This window comes from Cyprinodon tularosa, unplaced genomic scaffold (genome assembly GCF_016077235.1).
Source record: "Cyprinodon tularosa strain WSP-4 unplaced genomic scaffold, ASM1607723v1 ctg235, whole genome shotgun sequence".
In the NCBI taxonomy this organism is placed as follows: domain Eukaryota; kingdom Metazoa; phylum Chordata; class Actinopteri; order Cyprinodontiformes; family Cyprinodontidae; genus Cyprinodon; species Cyprinodon tularosa.
In genome coordinates, this window is record NW_024038880.1 from 855,001 (window position 1) to 881,325 (window position 26,325).

The 26,325-nt window shown below is 39.4% G+C and overlaps 1 protein-coding gene across 4 annotated transcripts in view; it reads right to left on the reverse strand.

Moving 5' to 3' along the window:
• Nucleotides 1-19,210: 19,210 nt before the first annotated feature.
• ddr2l (discoidin domain receptor family, member 2, like) overlaps nucleotides 19,211-26,325 on the reverse strand; it is a 49,691-nt gene continuing 42,576 nt past the window's right edge. For all 4 annotated transcript variants that reach the window (XM_038287120.1, XM_038287117.1, XM_038287118.1 and 1 more), the window contains 4 exons: nucleotides 24,813-25,010; nucleotides 24,497-24,731; nucleotides 22,362-22,511; nucleotides 19,211-19,742 (listed from right to left, as the gene is read on the reverse strand). In XM_038287120.1, coding sequence (XP_038143048.1) covers nucleotides 19,608-19,742; nucleotides 22,362-22,511; nucleotides 24,497-24,731; nucleotides 24,813-25,010 — 718 coding nt within the window. In that variant the 3' untranslated portion in view covers nucleotides 19,211-19,607. The remainder of the gene's footprint in view (nucleotides 19,743-22,361; nucleotides 22,512-24,496; nucleotides 24,732-24,812; nucleotides 25,011-26,325) is intronic.

Consider the following 26,325-nt stretch of genomic DNA (forward strand, 5'->3'; position numbering starts at 1 on the left):
AGATGAAGCGTTTCACCTTAGACTGTGTCAGCTTTGCTCAACATATCTGTGGTTTATGGTTCATTGGGACGTGGTGCTGACACATTGTGTTGACCGTGAAACAATATTTCTTCATAGTTCTTTTTTATCTGATCTTTTAAAAAAACCTTCTTAGGTCAATTAAACTAAGTTAGCCACCATTAAACAATAAATGGTTTGGAGTAGATTACTAATGTAAAAACATTTATAGAATCTGTTCCCATTATTAATTTCCCAGGCATCACTGATTCTCTCCATGTTGCATCATGTTTGAGGCAATATGGCTTCCTGAGAATGAAGGAAATTATTTATAGGACTTTAAAGATCATCACAAAAACATTGGAAAGATAGAAAATATCTACACCTTATAGAGGAGTCCTGGTTGATTTTCAAAAAGTTTTCTAAAGATAGAGCAACATGTTTTTCATCAACATAATCTCCTTCTCATATAGTTGACAAACTCACACAGCCGTTGCTCTCTTCAGTGATCCATTGCCTCTTCTCACAGCAGTAACGATGTATGAGGATCTAAATAAAACAAATCATCGTAACAAAGATAAAAATTTTCTCACTGACTGAAACTCACTGCATTGGGGCCTCACTTTCACTAGTGTTGCACCGATGACATTTTTTGGCCCCTAAACAGATACCGATACCTGGCTATGCAGTATCAGCCGATACCGATACCATCTGTTTGAAATTGATGTACTGTATGTTTATATATGAAGAACTGCATTCTACTAAATGGTAAATGTCATGTACTTATATAGCGCCTATATTCAAGTCAGGAGACTTGACCAAAGCGCTTTACACTACATTCATTCACCCATTCACTCACACACTGATGGTGGCAAGCTACATTGTAGCCACAGCTGCCCTGGGGCTCACTGACAGAAGCGGGGCTCCCGTACACTGGCGCCACCGGGCCCTCTGACCACCATCAGTAGACAATGCAGGTGAAGTGTCTTGCCCAAGGACACAACAACACTGAAAGTCGGAGTCGGGGCTTGAACTGTCAACCCTTTGATTTCAGGGCAAACTCCTACATCCAAAGCCACTGTCACCCTACTAGGATGTAAAATAATTTCCATCATGGCTTTGTTAAGCTGCTGCCTACCTTTGTGAATCAGGAAAAAGACTAAAACAAAGTGAATCCAGTAGAACTTTTTATTGCCTACCTGGAATGGGTGACAATAGTTGAAGAAACTTTTGGCTCTCAAAATGGTATCGGTGCCATATTTGTTGGTACTCGCTGATACAAATACCACCATTTTAGTGCTGGATCGGGGCCCCGCTGGTATCAGTGCAACACTAACTTTCACTATTGAACCTGAATTGTTTTTGGTCTGTTTTGATCTAATTGGGCTCTCTGGGTAATAAAGAATTCCCCCATCGTGGGACAATAAAGGGATTTTCTATTCTATTCTAATGTTACATTCATCTTAGTCTTTAACAGTAATTGAATTCAATCCCAATAAAAATATTTTGACAAATTATCCCACCCCCATTTTAAATATAAATCTAATAGAACCCCAGTCGACTCACTCTCCAATTCAATTCAGTTAATTTCTTTAGCGCTAATTCACAACACATCTCATCTCAAGGCACTTTCCAGTTCAACCAAATCATCCAGTCAGATTGATTCAAAGTTTTCTATCTGAGGAAAACCAGCTGATTGCATTGACCCACTGTCCCATTGTCGCTGGGATTACTGTCGAGTCAATGATTCGATGCAATCAGCTGGTTTTCCTTAGATAGTAAACTTCGAATCAATTTGACTGTATAATCTGGATGAGCTGTATCTATAAAGTGCCTTGAGATTACATGGTTTGTGAATTGACGCTATATAAATAAAATGAATTGAATTGAGTAGTACAGGGATATGTACAACAGGCTTTTAGTAGCTGTAAGTAAACATTTTCTTTAGAAACCTGTTCTTAAACAAGGTTTCTTCCTGTTAAATAGGAGTTTTTCCTCTCCGCTGTCGCTGCATGCATGCTAGGTATGAAGCATTGCTGCAAAGTGAGACAAAATTGCAAGCAATTGTCCACTTTCTCTACATGCTCAACCAGGAGCGAATCCTGCAAAGTCAATGACTGGATGCAATCAGCTGGTTTTCCTGCAATAACCTTTAATTAATGTCTTTGAGATTTAATGAAACTAATTCTGTAAATGGCGTTGAAATGACATGTAGTTGATTAGCCTTTATTTTTCTGCTAATACACCTGAACTTCTCCAGCCCTCCTTTCATCATAACCTTCAGCCGGAACCACCTCTGTTATCTCCTCTAAACAGGAGCACCATGACTGTACTGAGTTGCTTCATGGTGAAACATCGATCAACTTTCATGATAAACTTGACCAAAGTTTTCAGCAATTCTCACCCTATTTGTGGATTTTTGGACACCATAAAAAAGACAAAAAAACTCTAGCTTTAAACAAGTGTTTATTGTACATTACTAAAATAATTATCACTTTAATATTTTTAATGTAATCTTGATGAAGTATAAAGTGTTTATACTGCAGTAAGAGCAGCGTAAGTAAGGATGTGATCCTTTTTCCTAAATAGCAGAAAAATCATGAAGAAAGCCTTTAAGAAATACAATAAAAATGTTTCAGTTGGTTGTTAAAATCATACCAATGATATAACAGTGAGATGAAACCAGAGGAAGGCTTTACTTTGAATTAATTTTAGGACCCACACCTGGAGTCCTGTTATCCTACATTATGTTGCCCATAACCCTGAATTTAGGACATCTTTAGGAAATCTTTGTATTGAAAGCAGTTTTCTGACCCACCTTCAGAGATTTACTAGAGCTACAGAAGAAACATTCATTACAGGGACTGAAATAAGTATTCAGACCCTTTGCTGTGACGGTCATATGAGGTGCATTTCTTCTGGTCCTTCTTGAGATGGTTCTGCTCCTTCATAGGAGTCCAGCTGTGTTTAATTAAACTGATGGAATTGATTAGGAAAGACACACACCTGTCTATAGAAGACCTTCCAGCTCAGTGCATGTTAGAAACCAGAATCATAAGGTGGAAGGAACTGACCACTGACCACTGCCTCCCTCAGAGACAGAATGGTGGCACGGATCTAACCAAGAGTTTCTGCAGCACTCAAGGTTCATATGAGCTCGGTTGCCTCCATAATCCTTTAATGGAAGAAGTTTGGGACGAGTAGAACTCTTCCTAGAGCTGGCCGTCCAGCCAAACTGAGCAATGGTGGGAGAAGAGCCTCGGTGAGAGAGGTAAAGAAGAACCCAAAGATCACTGTGACTGAGCTCCAGAGATGCAGCAGGGAGATGGGAGAAAGTTCCACAAAGTCAACTATCACTGCAGCCCTCCACCAGTCGGGGCTTTATGGCAGAGTAGCCCTATGGAAGCCTCTACTTAGTGCAAGACATGTGAAAGCCCATAACCCATAGAGTTGGCCAAAAAAACCATGAAGGATTCCAAGACTATGAGAAAGAAGATTCTCTGGTATGATGAGACCAAGATTGAACTTTTTGACGTTAATTCTAGGCGGCATGTGTGGAGAAAACCAGGCTCTGCTCATCACCTGCCCAATACAATCCCAACAGTGAAACACGGTGGTGGCAGCATCATGCAACAGGGATGTTTTTCAGCTGCAGGGACGGGACGACTGGTTGCAATTGAAGGAAAGATGAATGCAGCCAAGTACAGAGATATCCTGGAAGAAAACCGACTGGGCTGAATCTTCACCTTCCAACAAGACAATGACCCTAAACGCAGAGCTAAAATAACAAAGGAGGGGCTTGAGAACAACTCTGTCACCATTCTAGACTGGCCCAGCCAGAGCCCTGGCCTAAACCCAAATGAGCATCTCTGGAGAGAACTGAAAATGGCCGTCCATCAGAACTCACCAGCCAACCTGACAGAACTAAAGAGAATCTGCAATGAAGAACGGCAGAGGATCCCTACATCCATCATCATTCCCACGAAGACTCATGGCTGTAACAGCTCAAAAGGTGCTTCTAATAAATACTAAAAAAAGGGTTTAAATACTTATAACCATGTGATATTTTAGTTTTTCCTTTTTTTGCAACTTTTTCGTTTTTAAAAAAGTTGCAAAAAAATGGAAAAAATATGGAATAAAGAGACTATTGTGATATTTTAGTTTTTCGTTTTTTAATAAAGTTGCACACATTTCTACATTTTTGTTTTTTCTGTCAAGATAAATGCTGGGTGATTGATAAGAAATAAAATGTTTCATTGCAGCAATTTGCAAAAAAAAAAAAAAATCCCAATTAACTTCAAGAGGGTGAAAGATCTAAAGGGTCTAAATACTTTTCGTTCCCACTGTGTTTTATGGCCAAATTGATCAGGTGAATTTATGACATTTTAATTCCTAATTAGTTTATCTGTTTTACTTCTGTTGTCTTTGGAGAAAAACCTTTAAAAATTACAAACTTCTGTCATTTGTTGCATTTACTGCAAATAAAATCTATGAAATTTTACTGTGATGATTCCCTTTTTTTCATATAACTTAATGAATAAATGTTGGAGTGTTCTTTCTTTAGTTGCACCCCACCCTACAGAAAAACATCATGACCTTCTGCATGGAGGCTCTTCTGCTTTATAGTCAAACCACCAAATTTGTATCTGCAGCTGTTTTTATCAGATTAAACATTTCTAAAGAACCGACACTAAGATCTGAGGCAATGTTCTGACCACGTCTAAGGTCCAGTTTGCACAGAAAAACGACACTAGTGAGTAAACCCTGCAACCAGGGGTGGATGGAGGAGCCAGAAAGTACTTTAACACTTTATACTGATGTAAAAGTGAGAAATGACTCAAGAAAGAGTAAAGAAGTATTTGTTTAAAAGGCTACTTAAATACTGAATAACTCATGATTCATATTTGAGAACAATAGCTTTTTTCTTTTTCTTTTTTTATTTTACAAATGTTAATTTAAAGAGTAAAATATGAAAAAATACATGATTATAAAATAAGGAATTGAGACAGACATTTTTTTTTTTTAGTACCTGTAGAACCAACTTTTACATCCCATAATTTACACACACAATACTTCTAAAAGTATTTATCACCATTGTATGAAATCTAATGATAACCAATTCTTCATCTTTCGGGTCGGATGTGTTGACAGATCCCACAGTAAAAAACATCCTATCTGTAAACCATGAGGCAGACACCCTGTCTACTTTTAAGGCTAGGCTTAAAACTTTCCTTTTTGATAAAGCTTCTAGTTAGAGTGGCTCAGGTTATCCTGAGCTATCTCTATAGTTCTGCTGCTATAGGCTTAGACTGCTGGAGGACATAGGGACCCCTTTTTCATCATTCTGCTTCATTCTATCTCTATTCTCCCACTCTGCAGAATCTGTTAGTTCAATCTCTAACGTTCTGCTCTCTCTGCTTTTTCTCATAGTAGCTTCATCTGGTCTGTTCCTGTTTGGCTGTGACTCCATCCTGGAGAGAAATATCAGCTGTGCTGCTGCCATCAACACCTTTGTTTCTAGATGTTGGAGCTTGGCCTGTTTTTCAGTGTAGTCCTGTTTCTCTGACTGTGACTAACTGGATGTGCTCTCTTCATCCTCTGACATGGGAGCTGGCTCGGAGCTCGTCTGCCTGGCTGTGTGTTTCCTGGACAGGGCTGCCTTTTACAGTTGCTTTTTGTATCTATGCTTCTTTTTCTATGTCTGCTTCTGTCTCCTTGAACCCCAGTGGGCCTCAGCAGATGGCCGCTCACACTGAGCCTGGTTCTGCTGGAGGTTTCTTCCTGTTCAAAGGGAGTTTTTCCTCTCCACTCTTGCTACAAGCATGTTTAGTGTGAGGGATTGCTGAAGAGTCAATGAGTCGATGCAATCAGCTGGTTTTCCTTAGATAGAAAACTTTGAATCAATCAGACTGGATGATCTGGTGAACTGGAAAGTGACCTGAGATGACATGTGTTGTGAAATGGCGCTATAGAAATAAACTCAATGAAATTGAATTAATCGTTTAACTTTACTTTTTAAGGTTTGTGATGGATTCATAATTACATGTAAAAAACAAAATCCAAGTGTCCGTTCTAATTCATCTTAAAGGTGTTCGATAAGCTGGAGGTCAGAAATCAAGTTTCTGTTCTTCATCCACCTGCAGCCATGGAAACGGACGGGAAACCTGAACCTGTTGATTTGGTGAAGTGAGCATTTCTTTTTCAGTTAGAAGAGCACAAAGTATATCTGAAGAAAAGATCAACTGTTTATTGTAGATTTATCTGGACTAAAAAGGACTGAGGGAGCGAAAAGGATGAAGAAAAACAGTTACAGCAAATCTTTTTTAAAAGCAGAAGTCTGACTTTATCATAAATTGTTTTTTTGTTGCACAATTTTGGCAAAAACATCCTGTTTTCTGTTCAATGAACTTATCCAAGGCTGAGTAGCCAGCATGTTTTTACAAAGGAGAAAATCATCCTAATAACTTTACTCAGATAAAATTACAATGCAGTAAAAACTACTTCTGGAAGTATAATTTATTTATAGAGTATGGGATGCTGTTTGTAACGTTAAGCAGTCAAAAATTAGGAGCAATATTTTTGGCTATTTAGCATGTTTTAAGAAAAAATAAGGGGTTTATTTTTTTCCAAGCCATTTTTAGAGTGATAATTATAAAATTATTGTGTGGACATATGAAACATTTGAAGAAAGAAGATGCTACATTTCTATCCTGTGATTCAATCAGAAGGGTCATAAACTTTTATGACCTGCATCCAGTAGGTCATGAGGCAGAGTCACACGGTTGTGCGACTTCCATCCAGCCAGATGGTCATTTCACACTGTCTTATGACCTGCATCCTCCCAGATAATCATTACTGGGTCTTCTGTTTAAGGCCCTCCCTATTATGTTGTAAACTTTTAATAAAAGGCTTTGCTGTGAAGGGATCTGAGAGAAACGGTGCTGGTTTTGGAGCCAGCAGTCTTTCTCCCCTTTGCAGAGGTTGACGTTTCAAAATCCCAGTCTGTGTTTGATTATTTCCTCTTAATCTTTTAAACTCACATTTCTCTGGATTTAAAACCCAACATTTTTGGTGCTGAAACTCCGGGAGTCAAGATCCAATTGTCCAGGATCGTGCGGGACCAAGGCCAAGAAACTGTCGACAGCCGTCCGCCCTTCGCCGGACGGGGCCAATAGGTTGGTCCAGCCCTGCCCTGGACATCCTGGTGACAACTCACGCTGAGGACTGATCTACACGACAAAGGGTAGGCCTAAAGCTTTTGACCAAAAGTTGGTCTGGGACCATGTGAAAGCTATAACTGGTTGTAGTCGCAAGAATATTTGACAAACAGGGTTTTGTTGTGATAGATCTGCGATCGGTATTCTGTGCATTTGGGTCTGGGACCCTCTGTGTTAAAGCTATAACTGGTTGTAGTCGCTAGAATATTTGACAAACAGGGTTTTGTTGTGATAGATCTGGGATCGGTATTCTGTGCATTTGGGTCTGGGACCCTCTGTGTTAAAGCTATAACTGGTTGTAGTCGCTAGAATATTTGACAAACAGGGTTTTGTTGTGATAGATCCGGGATCGGTATTCTGCGCGTTTGGGTCTGGGACCCCCTGTGTTCTTTTAAGAAGGATAAGAACACAGCTAAGTAAGGTTTGCAGCTGCCGCAGCAGGGATAGCAGATACTGCATCTGGGTATCCAGTGCGTGCGAGGGCCTGGAGTTGGAGACTCCTAAGTGTACACATAAAGATAGGTGTTTTTTTGTCTATGATTGGTTAAAATAAAAAATATATTAGGCCTTAGAATAGGTGTGTGTGACTGTGTGAAAGTGTGTGAGGAAACAATCGAACCGTTAGGTTCTGTTGTTTCATACTAAAACAGCAGGAATTAATACAGTACAACTCTTGTGGATGCAGAGGCAAGAATTTCTCACCTGAAAAGGTAAAAGCAGAAATTACCACAACAGTGTTTGGGTGCTGTCCTGCTGAATAAACATCCGGTGCGTAGAATACCCTAGGTGTTTGTACTGGACTAAATTCTTTAAAATGGGAAAAGGTCAAAATAAATTAGAGATAATTTAGAATCTATGATTAGAAGTTGTAGAAGTGCAGGATCCAACAACAACAACAAAAAAATCACTTGAATATATAGTTTGGAAAAAATATGGGTTTGAGGGACGCCTCTATTCCAAGATAAAATAATAAGAACTAAATGATAAAATAATAGAACTAAAGTGAGTCAGGGGGGTAAAAGAATAAAAAAAGGATGGGTTCAGGAAGACTTTAGAGAAGATCATAAAGGGGATGTAAAGTTTGTGTCAGATTGATCCAAGTAATTTAAAATACTTGTAGGAGTGGAACTTAGAGTATGATACATGCACAAAGCAGATACGATGAAAACCTAAATAAATAGATCTAATGTTGTGTTTGTCCGGTTTTAATATTATGTGTTTCTGTCTTTAAAGTTATGTTTGTGGGTCTTTTAAGTTGTTTGTGTGTCCAAAAAATAATGACACACAGTTCAGAGGGAGACAGCTTAAATCTGCATAAGCGCGCAGGGGGGATGTCACTGGAGCGATGGCTGCAGCATTGTTCTAATTGACAGCCTTCCTAATGCGTCTGCAGGGTCTCCAAAACTATAATTTCGGAACCAAAATTTAAAATTAATAAACCCACAAGAAAATTATTGTAGTCATGCAAGCTACATACAGGAAAAAGGGGGTGTTGAACGCTCCACAGCCTAAAACTAAAAAGCAAATGATGGCTTTTCTAGGTTTGTGTAATTACTGTAGGACATGGATTCCCAATTATGCTGAGGTTACTCAGCCACTGCTTGATCTCATTTATACAAATGATATGGCAATGATAGATAAAATACTGTGGACTCCAACTGCAGAGTCAGCTTTTTCACAACTAAAGGACCTGACTGCAAACTCTCTGTAGTGGCGCTACCAGATTATTCTAAACAATTTATCCAAGCAGTGGATTGCAGGGGACAATTCATGACCTTTCTGCTAATGCAGAAACAAGGGGAAAAAATGAGCCCAGTGGCATTTTACTCCAAAAGATTAGATCCAGTTGCAGCTGCCTTACCACACTGCGTAAGATCAGTTTGTGCTGCTGCTCTAGCTGTGCAGAGCTCATCTGAAATTGTCTTGTATCATCCGCTGACCTTGTTAATACCTCATGCAGTGGAACTCTTGGTCACATCAGAAAAAATAAATTTTATGTCTCCAGCCAGACATCTAAATATTATGACCACTTTACTGTCTCAGCCTCACCTCATGCTTCAGAGATGTAATTCTTTGGTGATGGTGACCCTCACCAATGTGTTGAAAGAACTATGAGTTGCAAGCCGCGTTCAGATTTAAAAGATGAACCGCAGGAGGGTTATAAAAATTTGCATGTGGATGGGTCAGCTTCCAAATCAGAAGGAGGAAAAAATTTAGTCGGTTTTGCAATTGTAAATGATCAAGAAACTCTTTACAGTGCTGCTTTAATATCATCATATTCTGTGTAAACTGCAGAGATTGTTGCACTAACAAAACACGTGAAATTTCAAAAGGCATCAAGGATGCAGGGGCAGTTCTAGAACTTCAAAGGGGCTTTCAGCCCAGCCTAGTAAAAGCAGACCAGGAAGAACGAGCCCACAGGGGAAGTTCTTCATCTGAGTGTGAATAGGTGTTTGAGCAAATGGGGGTGACATTAAAATAGTAGACGTGTATGAAGCATGGGGGATATTAAATGCATTAAAGGCAAAAACATGAATAGTTCTAACAATTATTAGACAAGCAGTTAGACTTATATGCAATTCAGGAGCCTGTAAAATTTGCATTAAAGATAATGTAGGACTAAAACCATCTAAAATGCTAGTTTTTGTAAAATCAGCAAATGGTCAAACATCCTAGGAGTGGATGTCAAAGGATTAGGAAAAAGATTGCAAGGTTCTATGTTTTTTGTAGTAATATCACCAACTCACCACATTAATTTGTTAGGATGAGAATTGATAAGAAAATTAAGCAATTTTTCCCAAACAGGGGGGCATGAAGGCCGAATGTGTGGAACATATAAATAGCGTTTCAACAAAATCTACTTGTGTCTATATGCACTATGCTAGAAGCACATTGTCAGATCCACTGGGTGAAAGTCTATTAGTTGAACAGTAGAACACTTTAAATTTGTGCAAAACAGTTTCTGAAACAAGACATTACTATAATGGCTACACAAATTATGTACATAGATGGGGGTTCTTAGCAGCAGTTACTGTTATGCTTTCTACACAGATGTAAGGAATGTACCGCTTATCATGGGTAAATCATTTGTCATTGGTTAAGACCAGTGAAGCACAGTGGAGAGACACAGGCCTGCGTTTAGAAGCTGCAGAAGGCGCATCTGATTTCTATCTATGTCCGCACCACACAAACCAAGCTGGCTTTATAGCCATAACACAGAACTATGGAAGCAGCCTTATAAAATTCTGTTCAATACAGAAGCTTGGGTCCAAGATTTAGCATGTGTTAAAATAACTCAGCATTCTTTGCTATCACAATTTGATAAAAATTATTTCAAAGATATTCCGAATGCTTTGTGATATACAAGAAGAATTGCTGCAAGACTGTTGACAACTATAGATTTAGCTGAAATAGTTCCTAATACAGGCCAAGGATAAAACAATATCTGCTAGAATGTGAAGCAAAGGAAAGTATAAACTAGTTATACAAATTTTAGCGGGTGCAGAAATAAGTTTGTTGTTTGGGCCATGTTATTTCAGAGGAGGGTGAAAAGCTACAAGGGTGTCTTTTTGGAGTTGTGCAATGACTGCAGGGCTTAGATTCCACATTATAAAAAAAAAGAAACTCAGCTTTTCTTAAGTTTTTTATTATTTTTTTATGACACACTAATAGCTGTGTCAGAGAAGCAGACAGTAATACGCAGAGCTGAATGTAGAACTTTTCTCGGCAACTATCTTAGCTTTGTAGACTTATCAAAACCTGTGCATCCAAACAGTTGGCGGTTGAGCAGGTCTACTTTTAGGGTTAAAGGGGACCTGTGTGGACAACAGTTCCCCCATATTCTTATTCTTTAGTTGGATATATTTATATATACATAACTGTAACTTGAGCATGTAGCAAAAGCAATTTCCCTCTGGACTTATGCTGATTCTGATTAAAACCAGCAGCTATTTTGATCCATGAAACTATCATGTCTCAAACAGGGGGGAGTTATGATGAATATAGTATAGTAACACACACAGGTGTGTAACTACTACTGCTTTTAAAAAGTTATGATGAATATAGTATAGTAACACACACAGGTGTGTAACTACTACTGCTTTTAAAAAGTTATGATGAATATAGTATAGTAACACACACAGGTGTGTAACTACTACTGCTTTTAAAATGTTTGCATGTCTCACATGTTGTGAATACAATTCACAAGCAAATCAGAAAACTAAGTGAGGACAGGCGCCAAGAGGTACAGCTCCATTTGAAGTAATTAATTGGACTACATTGAGCTGACCCCAAGTGGACAGTACAAGTACTGCCTAGTCCTAGTGAACAATTTTTCTAAATGGGTAGAAATTGTTTCCACAAAACATGCCAATGCACTGACAGTAGCAAAAGCGTTGTGTAAACATATCATACCTGAGCATGGTATCCAAAAAATCTTACAAAGTGATAATGGAACACATTTTGTGAATTAAGTGGTATCCCTAATGTCTAAACATTTAAACATAACCTTAAAATACCACTGTTCCTACCATCCACAGAGTGCAGGATTGGTGGAACGAGCTAATGGAGAGGTTAAGAACAGATTGAGAAAATTAATGGCAGAAACAGGAAAGCCATGGCCAGAGTGTTTGCATTTAGTAAAATTACTCATGAGGATTGTTCCAACATCTGATGGTTTGGCCTCTTTTGAAATGGTGAATGGGAAACCTTTTGTTCTACCTTTATGGGAAGGACAGCCATGGGCAGAAAAAGAAAAAGAACATTGACCCATTAACTAAGTGAATTCTGAATCTGTTCAAATACGGAACTGTTCAAAGAACATGTAATCTGCCCAGAGCTCCTTTTTGTTTCCCCACAGGAAGGCCTGAAGCCTGGAGACCGAGAGCTGATTAAAATCATCAAAGGGAAGAGTTGGGAAGCTCCGAGGTGGGAGGGACCCTACATGGTGCAACTAGCAGCTCCCACCGCTGTGAAGATCCAAGAGGGAGACACTTGGATCCACCAGAGTCATTGTAGGCTGATTTAAAAACTTTCCACAGCGAGAAGCCCAATTACCTTCACAGGAACCCCATAACTAAGGTGGGGGATCTGTGGTGAAGTCCAGCTTTAAAGGGGTTTGTTTTTTTTAGGACCACTCGTCTCAACGCTGGTGAAGAAAACAACCTAACCCAGTCCTTTAGAGTCCTAGTTAATGGGTGTTTCATTGGAAGAGCTGATGAAGATGGGAAAACTAATGACGTTCTGCTGCCTGGTGGTGACCGTTGGACTGGTGTTCCTGGGGACTCAAACTGACTGTCTGAAACAAAGGAAGAGCAGGATGATTTTTGATGGATCCACAGAAAGTCATCCATACGGTGCCAATATGTGGTGGCAACATGCCAAACATGTTGCTGAAGATTTGAACAAAACAGACTGTTATGTTTGTACTCATATGCCTACTTCTACCATGCCTACAATCAATGATTCAGAAAACGATAGGATCCACTCTAATCCAATATTCATTTTGCTTGAATTTTCCTTTTAATATTGTTGTGTTTTGCATATTAAACTTTGATTACTGAATTCCCTATCTGCAATGCATTCATGATGTATGTAGTGAAAATCTTTTTAGAAGTGCTATATGCTGATGTTTTTTATGTATAAGAGGGGGGAAATGTTAGAGTGATAATTATAAAATTATTGTGTGGACATATGAAACATTGAAAGAAAGAAGATGCTACATTTCTATCCTGTGATTCAATCAGAAGGGTCATAAACTTTTATGACCTGCATCCAGTAGGTCATGAGGCAGAGTCACACGGTTGTGCGACTTCCATCCAGCCAGATGGTCATTTCACACTGTCTTATGACCTGCATCCTCCCAGATAATCATTACTGGGTCTTCTGTTTAAGGCCCTCCCTATTATGTTGTAAACTGTTAATAAAAGGCTTTGCTGTGAAGGGATCTGAGAGAAACGGTGCTGGTTTTGGAGCCAGCAGTCTTTCTCCCCTTTGCAGAGGTTGACGTTTCAAAATCCCAGTCTGTGTTTGATCATTTCCTCTTAATCTTTTAAACTCAAATTTCTCTGGATTTAAAACCCAACAATGCCATTCATTCATTTATAAAAATCTTACTTTTTTTAAATAAATATTTATTTTGGAGCTAAATATTTATTTAACAAATTAAATGTTTAGTTCTTTAAATAAATATTTAGCTTCAAATTAAATATTTATTCAACAAGGTAAGATTTTTATAAATGAATAAATGACATTGTGAAAAAAAAAAATTAAAAGAACATAACCCCCTTATTATTCTCTTAAAACATGCTCAATAACCAAAAATATTGCTCCCAATTTTTCACTGCCTGCAGCTAGTTCTTATTTCACAGATAAATACGATGGAGCCTGATAGTGTGTGTGTGTGTCCATGTTTTTTTTTAGGTATTTCTTACCTTGTAGGGACAGTGTAAGGCCACCTTCACAGGAATATGCTACTTTCTGAGACTAGTGGGCCGGTCCCCATAAGGAAGGTTTCATTCTCTGGTTGAGGATTTAGGAAAGTTTTAACCCTTAAAAGTAGACAGGGTGTCTGCCTCACGGACTAAAACTGGTAGTTGGTTCCACAGGAGAGGAGCCTGATAACTAAAAGATCTGCCTCCCATTCTACTTTAGAAATTCTAGGAACCACTAGTAAACCTGCAGATTGAGAGCGAAGTGCTCTGTTAGGAACATAAGGAACAATCAGATCTCTGATATCAGATGGAGCTTGGCCATTTAAGGCTTTATATGTGAGAAGGAGGATTTTAAATTCTATTCTTGATTTAACAGGAAGCCAATGAAGAGAAGCCAGGATAGGAGAGATATGATCTCTCTTTTTATTTTCATCAGAACTCTGGCTGCAGCATTTCGGATCAGCTGAAGGCTTTTAACTACAGTTTGTGGACTTCCTGATAATAAAGAATTACAATAGTCCAGCCTCGAAGTAACAAATGCATGGACTAGTTTCTCAGCATCACCCCTGGACAGGAGATTTCTCATTTTTGCAATATTCCTCAGATGAAAGAAGGAACTTCTAGAAACCTCTTTGATATGGGATTTAAATGACAGGTCCTGATCAAAAACAACACCAAGATTTTTTACTTTATTATCTGAAATCAGTTTAATCCCATCCAAATGAAGTGACTGGCTAATCAGCTTCTTTTCCAAAGACTATAACTTCTGTTTTGTACGTCATTCGAACGTAATTAATGTTGTATTTTTAAGCCATTTATGCTCGGCGGGATTGTTTCCACTGCACTCTTGTTCTTATTTAATCATTACTTTATTGGGGTTTTTAAATGTGGAACATTTGTGTATTTTAATATAGCGTTATAAAACGTTATCTTTAAAAAACTAGAAACAACAGTGATTTTTTTTTAATCAACAAAGACAAAACATGAAGAGCTGGAACAGGATATGGCGTCCAAATATGGTATTGGTTTGCAATGTGGTCAGTCTCCGCCTCTTTCTGTTTGCTGCAGCCACATCCAATTCTTCAATATAACTATCATATGCAATACATTTCTGTTGCTGGATAAAACAATGAAATTACCTAATTTATTGCAAACCATAGCATTTGTGCATAAAATCAAACATTCAAACAGAAATGCAATGATGTCCAAAGACTGATGGTAGTTTATAAATGAAGATATAATTGTGCAAAAATCACAAATAAGTGTGAATATTAATATTTTATGTGTTAGTTTGAATCATCATGACTCTTCTAGCTCACTAAACTGAAGGAGTTATAATAGGAATTCCTTACTGCAGGCACTATTCAGACAGCTCTGATCATGGAGTCCGCTGCTTTGACTAAAGAGTCCTTTCCTATAATCTGGATTAAACCAGTGATAAAAAAAGGTGCAGTTGTTTATTTTATATCATTGCTGAAACACAATCAACCAAAGTGAGACGGCAGGTTTAGTTATAAAATAAGAACTTTAATATAGTTTATGTTTTAACTTTAAAGTTTATCACAGGATCAGACATTTTTAACAGGTTTTAAGGTTTGTCTCACAGGAAACTCGCCATCATCCTCTGCTTTACACAGATTCTTCTGTTTGAGACGGTTTCCGTCTGAAGCGGTGGAAAGAAGAGGAAGAGAAAAGCTTTCCTGCACAACTGCTTTGGGATTCAGAGACGTCCAAAGATCTCACACAGGATTGGTTAAAACACACTGCAAAAACGATCTAGAAAGAAGTCAACATTTCTTAGATGAAGTGTATTTAGCCTTAATTTGAGCACGTAAATAAGATACTCTGCCAATGGAATGAGTATTTTTACGCTTAAAATAAGATAAATTAGATAGTAAAACAAAGCAATTGTTTTTTCCTATTTTAAATGTAAATTGTCTTGTTCCACTGGCAAAGTGTCTCACTTACCTCCTCAATTCAAGAAAAAATTAACTTATTTTAATAAAATTTAACTTATCTAGATTTCGATTTTTTTCTAATGCAGCACTGGTGTTTTTGACGACAGTGCAGCACTTTATACATTAGAAAAAATACAAAGATACGTTTCTGTTCTACTGTCTAATGGTTTTAGAACATTTTTCATGAGAAACTTGAACCTGTTGCCTCCGTCTGTCTGGTTTCGATGAGGAAGAGGAGGAGATCAGGTCTGATCGGAGCTGAAAGGGTTAAAGCAAAACCTGCAGAACTCAACAGACGGCTTTAAATGGACCTTTGCTTTTCCTCTTTGCTTTAACCACCAAACTAGAGCTAAAAAGCCTAGAATATCTAGAAACATGTTGAGATTTTCTTTCCCTCATATAGAATAACGACCCAAGCAGTGAAACATTTCAAACCTTTATCTTGTAGTTTAGTTAACAATGATGGAGAACTAAAGAACCTCAGTGTTTGGTCTGGGCTCCTTCTGCGTTAATGATGGAGGAGATCAGCCTGTGGTTCTGCTGAGCTCCAGTTTAGGCCCAGTTTACTTAGATTGCAGCTTCCCTCTGCATTGGTTCTGGTGTCTCATGTCTTCCTCTGGATGATACTCTATAGATTCTCTGGTTCTGTTCAGAGCACAACAAACATGGTAATTGGACCAGTTTTTGGTACCGTTAGCAGTATGGGCTGGTACCGACTCCTGCTGGGAAATGAAACCAGTACCTCCATAAAGCTTCTCAGGAGAAGGAAGCGTGAACAGCTGAAAATAACCTGTCAGATGACTGTAATAAATGTGGACCTCTGAAAACCCAGAACCAGCAATGAGACGGCCCCTCTGGACTTCCAGCATGGTGGCTTCTGGTCCTCTCCATTCCTCCTTCTGTCTGTCGGACCTTTGTTGCTAAAACAAACTTTACTTTCATCTAAAAAGAAAATGTTGGACCCTGAACAGCCGTCTCGTTCTATTTTTTTCAGAACTGGTCAGATGTTTAGAGGATTTTAAGTTTGTAGGATCTGATGGATCTTAAAATCTCCAAAAAATCCAGATTTTCTGACTGAAAATCCCCTGAAGGCTGCTGTTCCCCCGGTTGATAATGAACCTCATCTTATCAGACTTTTTCCTTCCACTGAACTTTCTATGATTGTGCTTGAATACAGAACTCTGTAAACAATCAGCTTCTACTTTGTGGATGGTGTCAGTGAAACCGTCCTGGATGCTGTCGTCTACTGACCCAGACTGAGAGCGTATAGATCTTATAGTTTACACGACCCTTTTGAAACCGCGCCGAGAACGGTCCAAGCATTGTAAAGGGCTGGTTATAGTCCCGCAGCAGTGTGTCGCAGTCAGCTTATCGCAGATATTTTTGATTTTTGCCCAATTTTGAAGCGTGGTCTGGGTTCTCACGCACCTCGCTCTTCTAACTGGTCCAATTTTACGAGTCGTTTTCCACAATGGTGGTCATACAAAAAAAAAAGAAGCCGGTAACGCATCAAACTGATGTAGATTTGACCAATCAGAGGCCTCCTGTCTGCAGTTACCTACAATTTTGGGGAGGTGCAGCAGAGTGTCTAAGTAAGGGGTCATATTTGCGTTTACTCGCAGACGACCTGGTTTTCTGAGTATAAATCCACCTTAACTGAGATAACTGAGTTTAAATGGAACACAACTGAACTGATCCGTGCCAGACACAACCAAACCGAGCCAAATCTACACTGGGGAAAAAAACGATCTAGATAAGTCATTTTTTCTTAAAATAAGTGCATTATTTCTTGGATTAAGGATGTAAAAGAGACATTTTGCCAATGGAACAAAACAATTTACGATTAAAATAAGAAAACACCGATAATTGTCTTATTTCAAGTGCATTTTATCTAAATATCTTATTTTAAGGGTAAAAATAGTCATTCCATTGGCAAACTATATTATTTACCTACTCGAATTAAGGGTAAATACGCTTAATTTAAGACCTTTTCACTTATTTCTAGATCGTTTTTCCAGTGTAGCACTAGTTCAACAGTGCGGCTCGGCACGGTTCAGGTGTTGCTCGATTCTCTGATCTCCTATTAAAGGAATAGTACACCCAAAACATGATTAGCCTTCATTTTCTACTCACCCCCATGCTGAACAACACTCTGGAGTACTTTTTTGATATCTCAAATGCATCTGGAGATCTGGGAGGCTTCTTGCTGTCTGCTGACATTCAAATAATGGAGGTCTATGGCGCCCGAGGCAGAAAGGTCCATAAAAGTCCACAAAAAACGTGTCAATATTCCTCCATACTGCTCGTCCAATGTATTCCAAGTGTCCTGAGTGGGTAGCATCCAGAATTTACTCGAAACGAAGTCATTTAGAATGTTTTTAGAGCATAAACAGTAGTGTATAGGATTTCCTGAAAGCGCGCACATGCGCGATCACGACGCTACGGAAGCCAGCAGACCAAACCAGATGAAAGTGCGCATTCAGCGTCTGCTCTGCCAATAATGCAAGCGTAGAAGAAGAAATGTGCCGTTTACCTGTGCAAAGAAAGAAACAACGAAAGAAAAATGTCTGAGGACTTCAGTGTTGAGGAAGAGCATGAGTTCTTTGCCGAGCTGAATGCGCTGGTTTGGTCTGCCGGCTTCCGTAGCGTCGTGATCGCGCATGTGCGCGCTTTCAGGAAATCCTATACACTACTGTTTATGCTCTAAAAACATTGTAAATGACTTCGTTTCGAGTAAATTCTGGATGCTACCCACTCAGGACACTTGGAATACATTGGACGAGCAGTATGGAGGAATATTGACACGTTTTTTGTGGACTTTTATGGACCTTTCTGTCTCGAGCGCCATAGACCTCCATTATTTGAATGTCAGCAGACAGCAAGAAGCCTCCCAGATCTCCAGATGCATTTGAGATATCAAAAAAGTACTCCAGAGTGTTGTTCAGCATGGGGGTGAGTAGAAAATGAAGGCTAATCATGTTTTGGGTGTACTATTCCTTTAACAGTCAGGTGACTCATTTCGCAGGTTTTTCGTCACAGATTGCTGCACCGTTCACAAAGTTAGCTTCTTATCAGCTTAACAATAGATGGCATCAAAAGAGCGTGGTGCGACCTGGGATGATGCTGAAACCGAGGCTCTCATTGACATTCTGGCGGAGGACGCTGTCCAGGAACATAAGTTCCTGAATGTTATGGTTGCTGCCATTTTTGTTTGCGTAAGTCCCGCCTTAAGAGCTGTGGTATCGTCCAAACTCAGCAGGGAAAGTTATCCGGGCCTCAGGAGCAAAATATGGCCCATAAATAGAGATATAAAGTAGAGGCTTTCGGTCTCCGTGTTCTGGATGTTTCACTCTATGTGTAACAGATCTATGGAAGTTTAACTTTCTAAAATGAGGGACCAAAAATCGTGAACATTTTCTGATTATTTCCAACAGTTTGTATCTAAACATTGTAAAAAAATCTTCTAATATTAATTTAGGATCTTGAATTGTCTTTGGCAGCAGGAGTGGTTTTTGTTCCAGGATTACGGGACGAAGACAGGAAGCTAAAAACGACCAAACATGTCAAACCAGGAAAAGACAAAATAAAACCTGAAAAAGAAAAACTCTACGCTACACTTTGACTTTACTCCAGTGTGGGTTATTATCTTAGAACACGAATAACTGAGACACAGACAGTGCTTTACAACAACAACTAGAACCCCAGACGGAAAAAACTACCGACTACTGAAGTCTGTCTGCTTTCTGGTCTCCATGGAAACCAAGGACAGGAAGGAAGTGGGGTTTCAGGCAACATCTGGCGCACAATAGAAATGATTAAAGTTCCTCTGGGCCTTTAGGAGAAGATGAAGCTGTGAAGTTCACCACAGACTGAATGTTCCTCCTCCGTCCGCCTCCTCCGTCGGATCGGACCTCAGCTGGCCCGGTTCTCAGAACAACCCGGGTCCATCATGTCCATGTCCGTCCCCCTGCAGGAGTCCCAGCAGCTGGGGGAAGGCGGAGCGCTCACTGGTTAACGTGGGGCCTCAGGGCTTGGTAAAGTCCCTCAAAGGTGGGTCGGTCCGAGATGTTCCGGCTCCAGCAGCGCATCATCAGCTCAAAGAGAGACGGCGGGCAGAGAGGGGGGGCGTACAGGAAGATCTGGGTCAGAGATCACAGGGACACACTTCAGTGGAAAAAAAAAATGGACAACAGCTCCCCCTTCTGGTCAAATGCAGAACACCTCTCACATCAGAGCAGGGGCGGATTTAGGAAATTTGGAGCCCTAGGCTAAGACGTACCTGGGGCCCTCTGAATTGAGACGACACTTAAAGGCACACTATGCAACATTTTTCAGTTAATTAATGTGTTCCATAACATTTTAGATGATTAAATGAGTCATTTCAGGTCGAACAAAGGTATTCTCGGCCGCCCTGGTGGTCTGTAGGGGAAATACCGTACTTGCAATTGCAGGAGCCCTCGGCCCGCACCCACAGGCTCAGAAGTCTCGTGCATCACGAGAGTCGGTCTTGCTTTACGGCGAGAACTGCTACACCCCCCAGTGAAAGGCATGCTCGTTGCTAGCGCAGTGGCGATATTTGTGTAGTGATCATCGCGGAACCAACGAGAAAACAGCAAAAGCCCATGTCGGAGCAGGCAGGAAATAGGAAAAGGGCTCTCTACCGCAGTAGACATGGTGATTGGTTGCGTTCGCCTGTCTGCTAAGCTCAAAACAGCCGCGCCTGGAGAACAGCTGAGCATATTTACGACAGTGCACTTTTACTTTCGCCCTCTGGGGGGAGCCTCGCTGGAAAATCAACACCGGTTGCATAGTATACCTTTAATATTATAAATGTTCAGATCAGTGGCAGCTGGCTAATAGAGGACGCTAGGGCGCCACCCCACCCACCTAATGACCCTGATTAAGTCATTCATATTGATTTCTTAGATGTGCAAGATACATATTTAATCTTTCATGACTAGCAAAGCTAAATTTTTCATCCGTATGGTGACGTATTTCCGCCCTAGGGCGCAAAAATCTTTGCCTGTTGACTCGTTAAAAGTTGTCCATGCGCAGGAGATCCTCTGCAATACAGAAGGAGAGGAGATCTCAGGGCGCAGCTCTGGTGTGATCCAAACTTACATGAAGCGTATTTTCTCACCACCTCCCTGCCACAGTGCAGAGGTTTTGTGATGATGGACAGGTCGCGTCGCAGGAGTAAGAGACACATCAGAGAGAGAGAGAAAGAAACGCTGCAAGAAACGTCCTTTTCCAGGACCTGCTTTGGCTACAAGGCTACGCTAACTGCTAACACTGTATTCTGCTTTCCCTGCCTCCTTTTTCAAAGGTCAGGATTAGGGATGCACGATATTGGGATTTTGGCCGATATCCAATATGCCGATATTTTAAAACTCATGTAGCCGATAACCGATATCGATACCGATGTTAAAGCTGGACAAAAATAAGTAGTCATTGAAAATAGCAGTTTTGTTATCCATTTCTGACACTTTGAAAAATAATATACTCAAATATATTTTCATATGCTGATATTAGATTTTTATAAACGCGGTATCGATCTATTTTACTTTCAAAATCTGGTGAAATTTCATCGTTCTGTTACAAACTCTCGTGATATTTTGCAAATTCTTGTGAGATTTTGTTAGTAAAATAGATCGATACCGCGTCAATATATCAACATATAAAAATATGGCAAAATTTCGTGAATTTTCGGGGGATTTCGTAGCATAATGATGACATATAGCAATATTTCATTAGTAAAAGAGATTGATATGGTGTTTTTAAATGGCAATATATCAGCATATGAAGATATTGGGATATTTTAATGTATCAATATTTTTACCCTCGTCTTTAGAAGTTTTTAAGTCTGTAAAACAGAAGTTTTGGAGGAAGAAGAAGGAGTAGTATATTTTTTTTTTTCCGACTTTAGAAACTCAGAAGCTGATCAAATATCGGGTTAAATATCGGTGGGGTGGCCGATGTCCGATATTCAGTTTTAAGGCCGATACCGATAGGGGGCCGATTATATCGTGCATCCCTAGTCAGGATCTGAGCCAGCATGGAGAAAGACAGCTAGGACTGATTTAAAGCACTCTTTAGAAAAATAATGAACAATCTGGGATTCACATGGAAAATAATAGAATATAATCTACTTTTTCTAAAACTTTGTTCATTTGCATAGCTGCTCTTAAATAAACACATTCTCAGAAAGTAAATAGTTTTTATATATTAAAAATATATAAAACGCTTCTCCTTTATTAAACTGGTACATTATGTTTTTTAGCTTTGTGACGCCATATTGGAGCATGGAAACACAGATTTACTTTCACAGCCTCAGAAGGGAAAGATTTATGTACAAAAAGTAAACCTGGACATGAAATTATGTTTTGTTTTTATAAAGTGTTTTTGTATTGTTTTTTGTTGTTTGCATTCATATAAATATACTAGTGTGAAAACTTAGTATACATTTGATTGGTTTTTGGTGTAAATCTATTTTGGATTTATAGCGCCCCCTGGAGAAAACTCCACCAGCCCCCGCTGGTTCTGATGGCATTTTAGAGAAACGATTTTTATCAAAAACATAATTAATGTCCATAAATGAGTAATACCTGTAGTACCATACATGTAAAAGGAGGTTTATGGGGCCCCCAGGAACTCGGGGCCCTGGGCACCCGCCTAGTTTTGCGTAATGGAAAATCCGCCCCTGCATCAGAGCTCTTTAGAGAAAGAATGTGGCTCCGTTCTGAGCGGATCCGTCTCACCTGTCGGCCCTGGTTCCGGAAGAACTCGCCGGAGTTCTCGATGACCTGTTCGTCCGACAGCAGGCTGTAGGGCTGCTCCTTACACAGAGTGAAGATCTCCCACAGCGTCACGCCAAACGCCCACACGTCACTGGCAGTGGTGAACTTACCCTGGAGGAACCAGGAGAACCTTCAGAACTTCTCATTTCAGGAGAACAAACTTTAGTTCTGAATGCAGCAGAAATGTGTTGCTGAGTTTAGATTCATGATTTCATCAGCAGCTGATTTTTCTCTGATATGTCAGATTCCTCCTGGCTGTGGCTTTTTACCAGACTTAGGTTAGATGGATGACGGTGAATGTTTAAAAATTCACCCATTATATATTGAAAAAAAGCAGATTCATAATAATTCAACCAACTTCATTAACAGGAAGGAAGCTTCCTTATCAATAAGTTTCCTTATTGAACCTTTATTCATCCACTGGGGGCTGAACCAGCTCACAGTTATCAGACTATTGACTGACAGAAACTGATTAGTGCGGACTGAAGAATAGATTCATAAACAAAATATAGAACCATAAATGAAAAGATTTTTTTATAAGAGCAACATAAATGTTTTCTACAAGAATAAATAAATAAAAAAAATTTGAGTGTAATGTTTGAGCTGGATATGATGAAATAATAAGAATAAAAAAACAAACCTAGAGTAAACAAATGAAAGAAAATGTAAAATATTTAAACTGATAAGATTGTTGATTTTTCTTGCAAAATACTAAAAATATAACTTAAATTTAACAATGAAGGGAGTGAAAAAAAATAATGGCAGCGCTTTTATTTTGGAGAGATTCGTTGTTCACGCAGGCTGTTAGTCAGCCAGTAAGGCTCAATACTCTGTGGTCGGACGGACCAATCACAGGGCGGCAGGCAGTCCTTTAATGCAAAATAACTTGCGATTTCTTGAGATTTCAGCTGATCTGCAGCAACATGTTATTAAAGATCTGTACTTTACTCAGTATTTTTATTTAATCAAGACTTTAAAAAATATTTTCACTATTCTCAATAATCTGAGTCATTTTTATTTGCTACAAATTAAAATATGACCAGAACTGATTGTAAATGGTTTTATTTCTGTAAACAAGAAATCTATTTCATCCATTAGTTTCTCTAAATGTATGAGATCCTTATTTCTATATTTATTGCTATATTTCTTTATTATTATATTTAATTCTAAATATGTAATCAACCAAAATCACCACTAAAGCATTCTGCTTTATTGGTGGGAAAGTAGAGTTTTAGCTTGTAGGTGATTTGGACCCAATGAATTGTAGTTATTAAGTTTCCCTCTCAGACAGTGAACATATTTCACTGTTTTCTTACAGAAAGAACTTCTAGTTTTCTCTGCAAAAGCACGGTAGAGGATGCATGGTGTTATACAACACAGCTATTGTGTTACTCTGAGTTCTTCTGGACAGAAATGTTTGAATTCCAGGTTTTCTAAAGCAGCTTTTCAACTAATTTTACCTCCATTGATTTTACCCAAAGAGACGAACAGAGAAAAGGTTTCTTTTACTTCTTTCTATCTACAAAAATACTTTTACTTTCCCAAGTATTTTTTTCACTTTTACTTAAATAATTTTCTTTTCAGAAATTTTCACTTTACCTAAAGTTATTTTCTGCTGAAGAATTTTTATTTCATGCATCTTTTAGTTTCTAGTCCTCTTTTCAGTAACTAAATATGCTTAAGTTGATGCACCAGATGTACAAGAAATATTTTCAGCACAGATTTGCTCATTTTTCAGTAATTTAAATGCCTCCAATCTGTCTTTGTTCCTCATTGGTTTTTCTGATCAGCTATTTAACAGGATTTTGGATTCTTTGAATAAAGTTTTCCTTTCAGAGGATTTTCCACATTACTATCTGCACCACAAGTAGGAACATGGAGGAACATCTGGAAGGAAATGAACAAACTGCATTCATCTTTCAAAAACAAGTTTTACTTGTTTAAACAATGTAGAAACTATTAAAAAGATAATTAGTGATATTTGAAGGATTGTTTCTGCTCTGATTGTTTAAAAAAAAAAAAAAAAAAGTGATCTGAGGACAGGTGCTAATTCCTGATCTATAGAGGATGGAGGATGCCCCCCCCCCCCTCCTCACCAGTAGGATGCTCTCCCAGGCCATCCATCGGATGGGCAGCACGGCCCGGCCCTGGATCCGGTAGTAGTCGCTGCTGTAAAGGTTCCTGCTCATCCCAAAGTCGGCGATCTTGATGGTGAGGCGGCGGTCCAGCAGGCAGTTCCTGGTGGCCAGGTCCCTGTGCACGAAGTTCAGAGACGCCAGGTACCTCATCCCAGAGGAGATCTGCACCGCCATGTGGAGGAGGTCCGACAGGCTGCAGGGAAGGGAGAGAGTCAGGGGTGAGGAGGAGGAAGGACAGAAGGTTGGACATAACGACCGGAGGAGGAGGGGCCACCTGACGGAGGGGATGTTGTTGGCGTGCGTCAGCGTGCTCTCGATCTCCCGCTGAGACAGGAACATGTTCAGGTCTCCGTTCTCCATGTACTCCGTCACCATGCAGAGCGGGTCGGAGGAGACGCAGACGCAGAGCAGCCGGATGATGTTTGGGTCGTCCAGACGGGACATGATCTTTATCTCCTTTAGGAAGTCGTTCCTGAGGGACGGACACAGAGGAGGACAGAGGAGGAGGACAGGGGAGGAGGAGAGAGAGGAGGACAGAGGAGGCATATTCAGAGCTTATTGTCTTCAGTCAGAACCTAAACTCAGAACAGAAGCAGGAAGCAGTCCATAAATTATAAAATATTATTATTTAAATGTTTCAGATTTTAGAAAATGTGTTTATAAACTGTGACTCAGAAATGACAGAGATTCATTAGAGAGGGAAATATTTCAGTTTGTATCTAAAGTTGGTTTTTGCTCCTCTGGTCAGACACTGATGTGATCAGTTGGTCTGATCTCCTTTTGCTTTAATCTCTGCATCTTGAAAGCATTTCAGGAGATTTTTTTAAAGACGTTCTGCAGCTGTAGTCCTGAAAAGGTTCTGTTGTTTGATCTGTTCTGATTCTCCCCAAAACTCTAGAAGAAGTGATGCTTCACCAAGCTGAAGTCAGCCCTACTGTGCAGTTTGATTCTAGGCCAGTTTTTCCTTCCACTAAACTTTCCAATCTCATGCTATGTTTAGACCTCACGCAGCAGGAGCAGCTAAAACGCACACACTGCTTCATTTTTGATGCTTGTCCAAGTTAAGTTCTGAACCTGAGTGAAGTTGCCCCCCCCACCTTCTTCAAATCAGACAAAATTAATGTAAAACGTTTGTGCAGCAAAAATTTTCGTTTGTGCCGCTATCAAAATTATATAATCATAGGTTAGCAACTTATAATTTATATGAAATTCAGAGTTTCAGAATGAACAAATGTTCACTGACCTTTGATGCTGCTTCCACAAACAATTATTATTATCATTAAAATGATAGCAGTACAAAAAATGCATATTCTTTAAAATATGCATTTTAAAATTTTTAATATATTTATTTTAAATATTTTATATGTAAAATTAATTCTAAAATTTTATATTTTTGTATGGCAATTTTCATTTGTACTGCTATCATTTCAATGATATTAATAATATTTTGTAGAGGTCTTTAAAGGTCAGTTAACATCTGTTTTTGCTGCACAAACGGAGCCGAGTTAATTGACACCCATTTCGTCTGATTTGAAGAAGGTGGGGGGGCCAACTTCACTCAGGTTAGTTCTGACGTGCAGCTGAAGCGTCTTTGCTGCTCTAGCTGCGCGGTGGTAAAGTGGGTCTGATGCGCGGTGGGCGGAGCTACTCTATCCTTTCTCTGCCTGGAACAATGGCAGCTATATTAGCTATGATCAGCGGGTAGAAAGTAGTTAGAATCTCTGTTGAAGTGAGAAAGTCCTCCTGAAAACATGGTCTGTGCAGTCAGTTCATCCAGATTACCATCC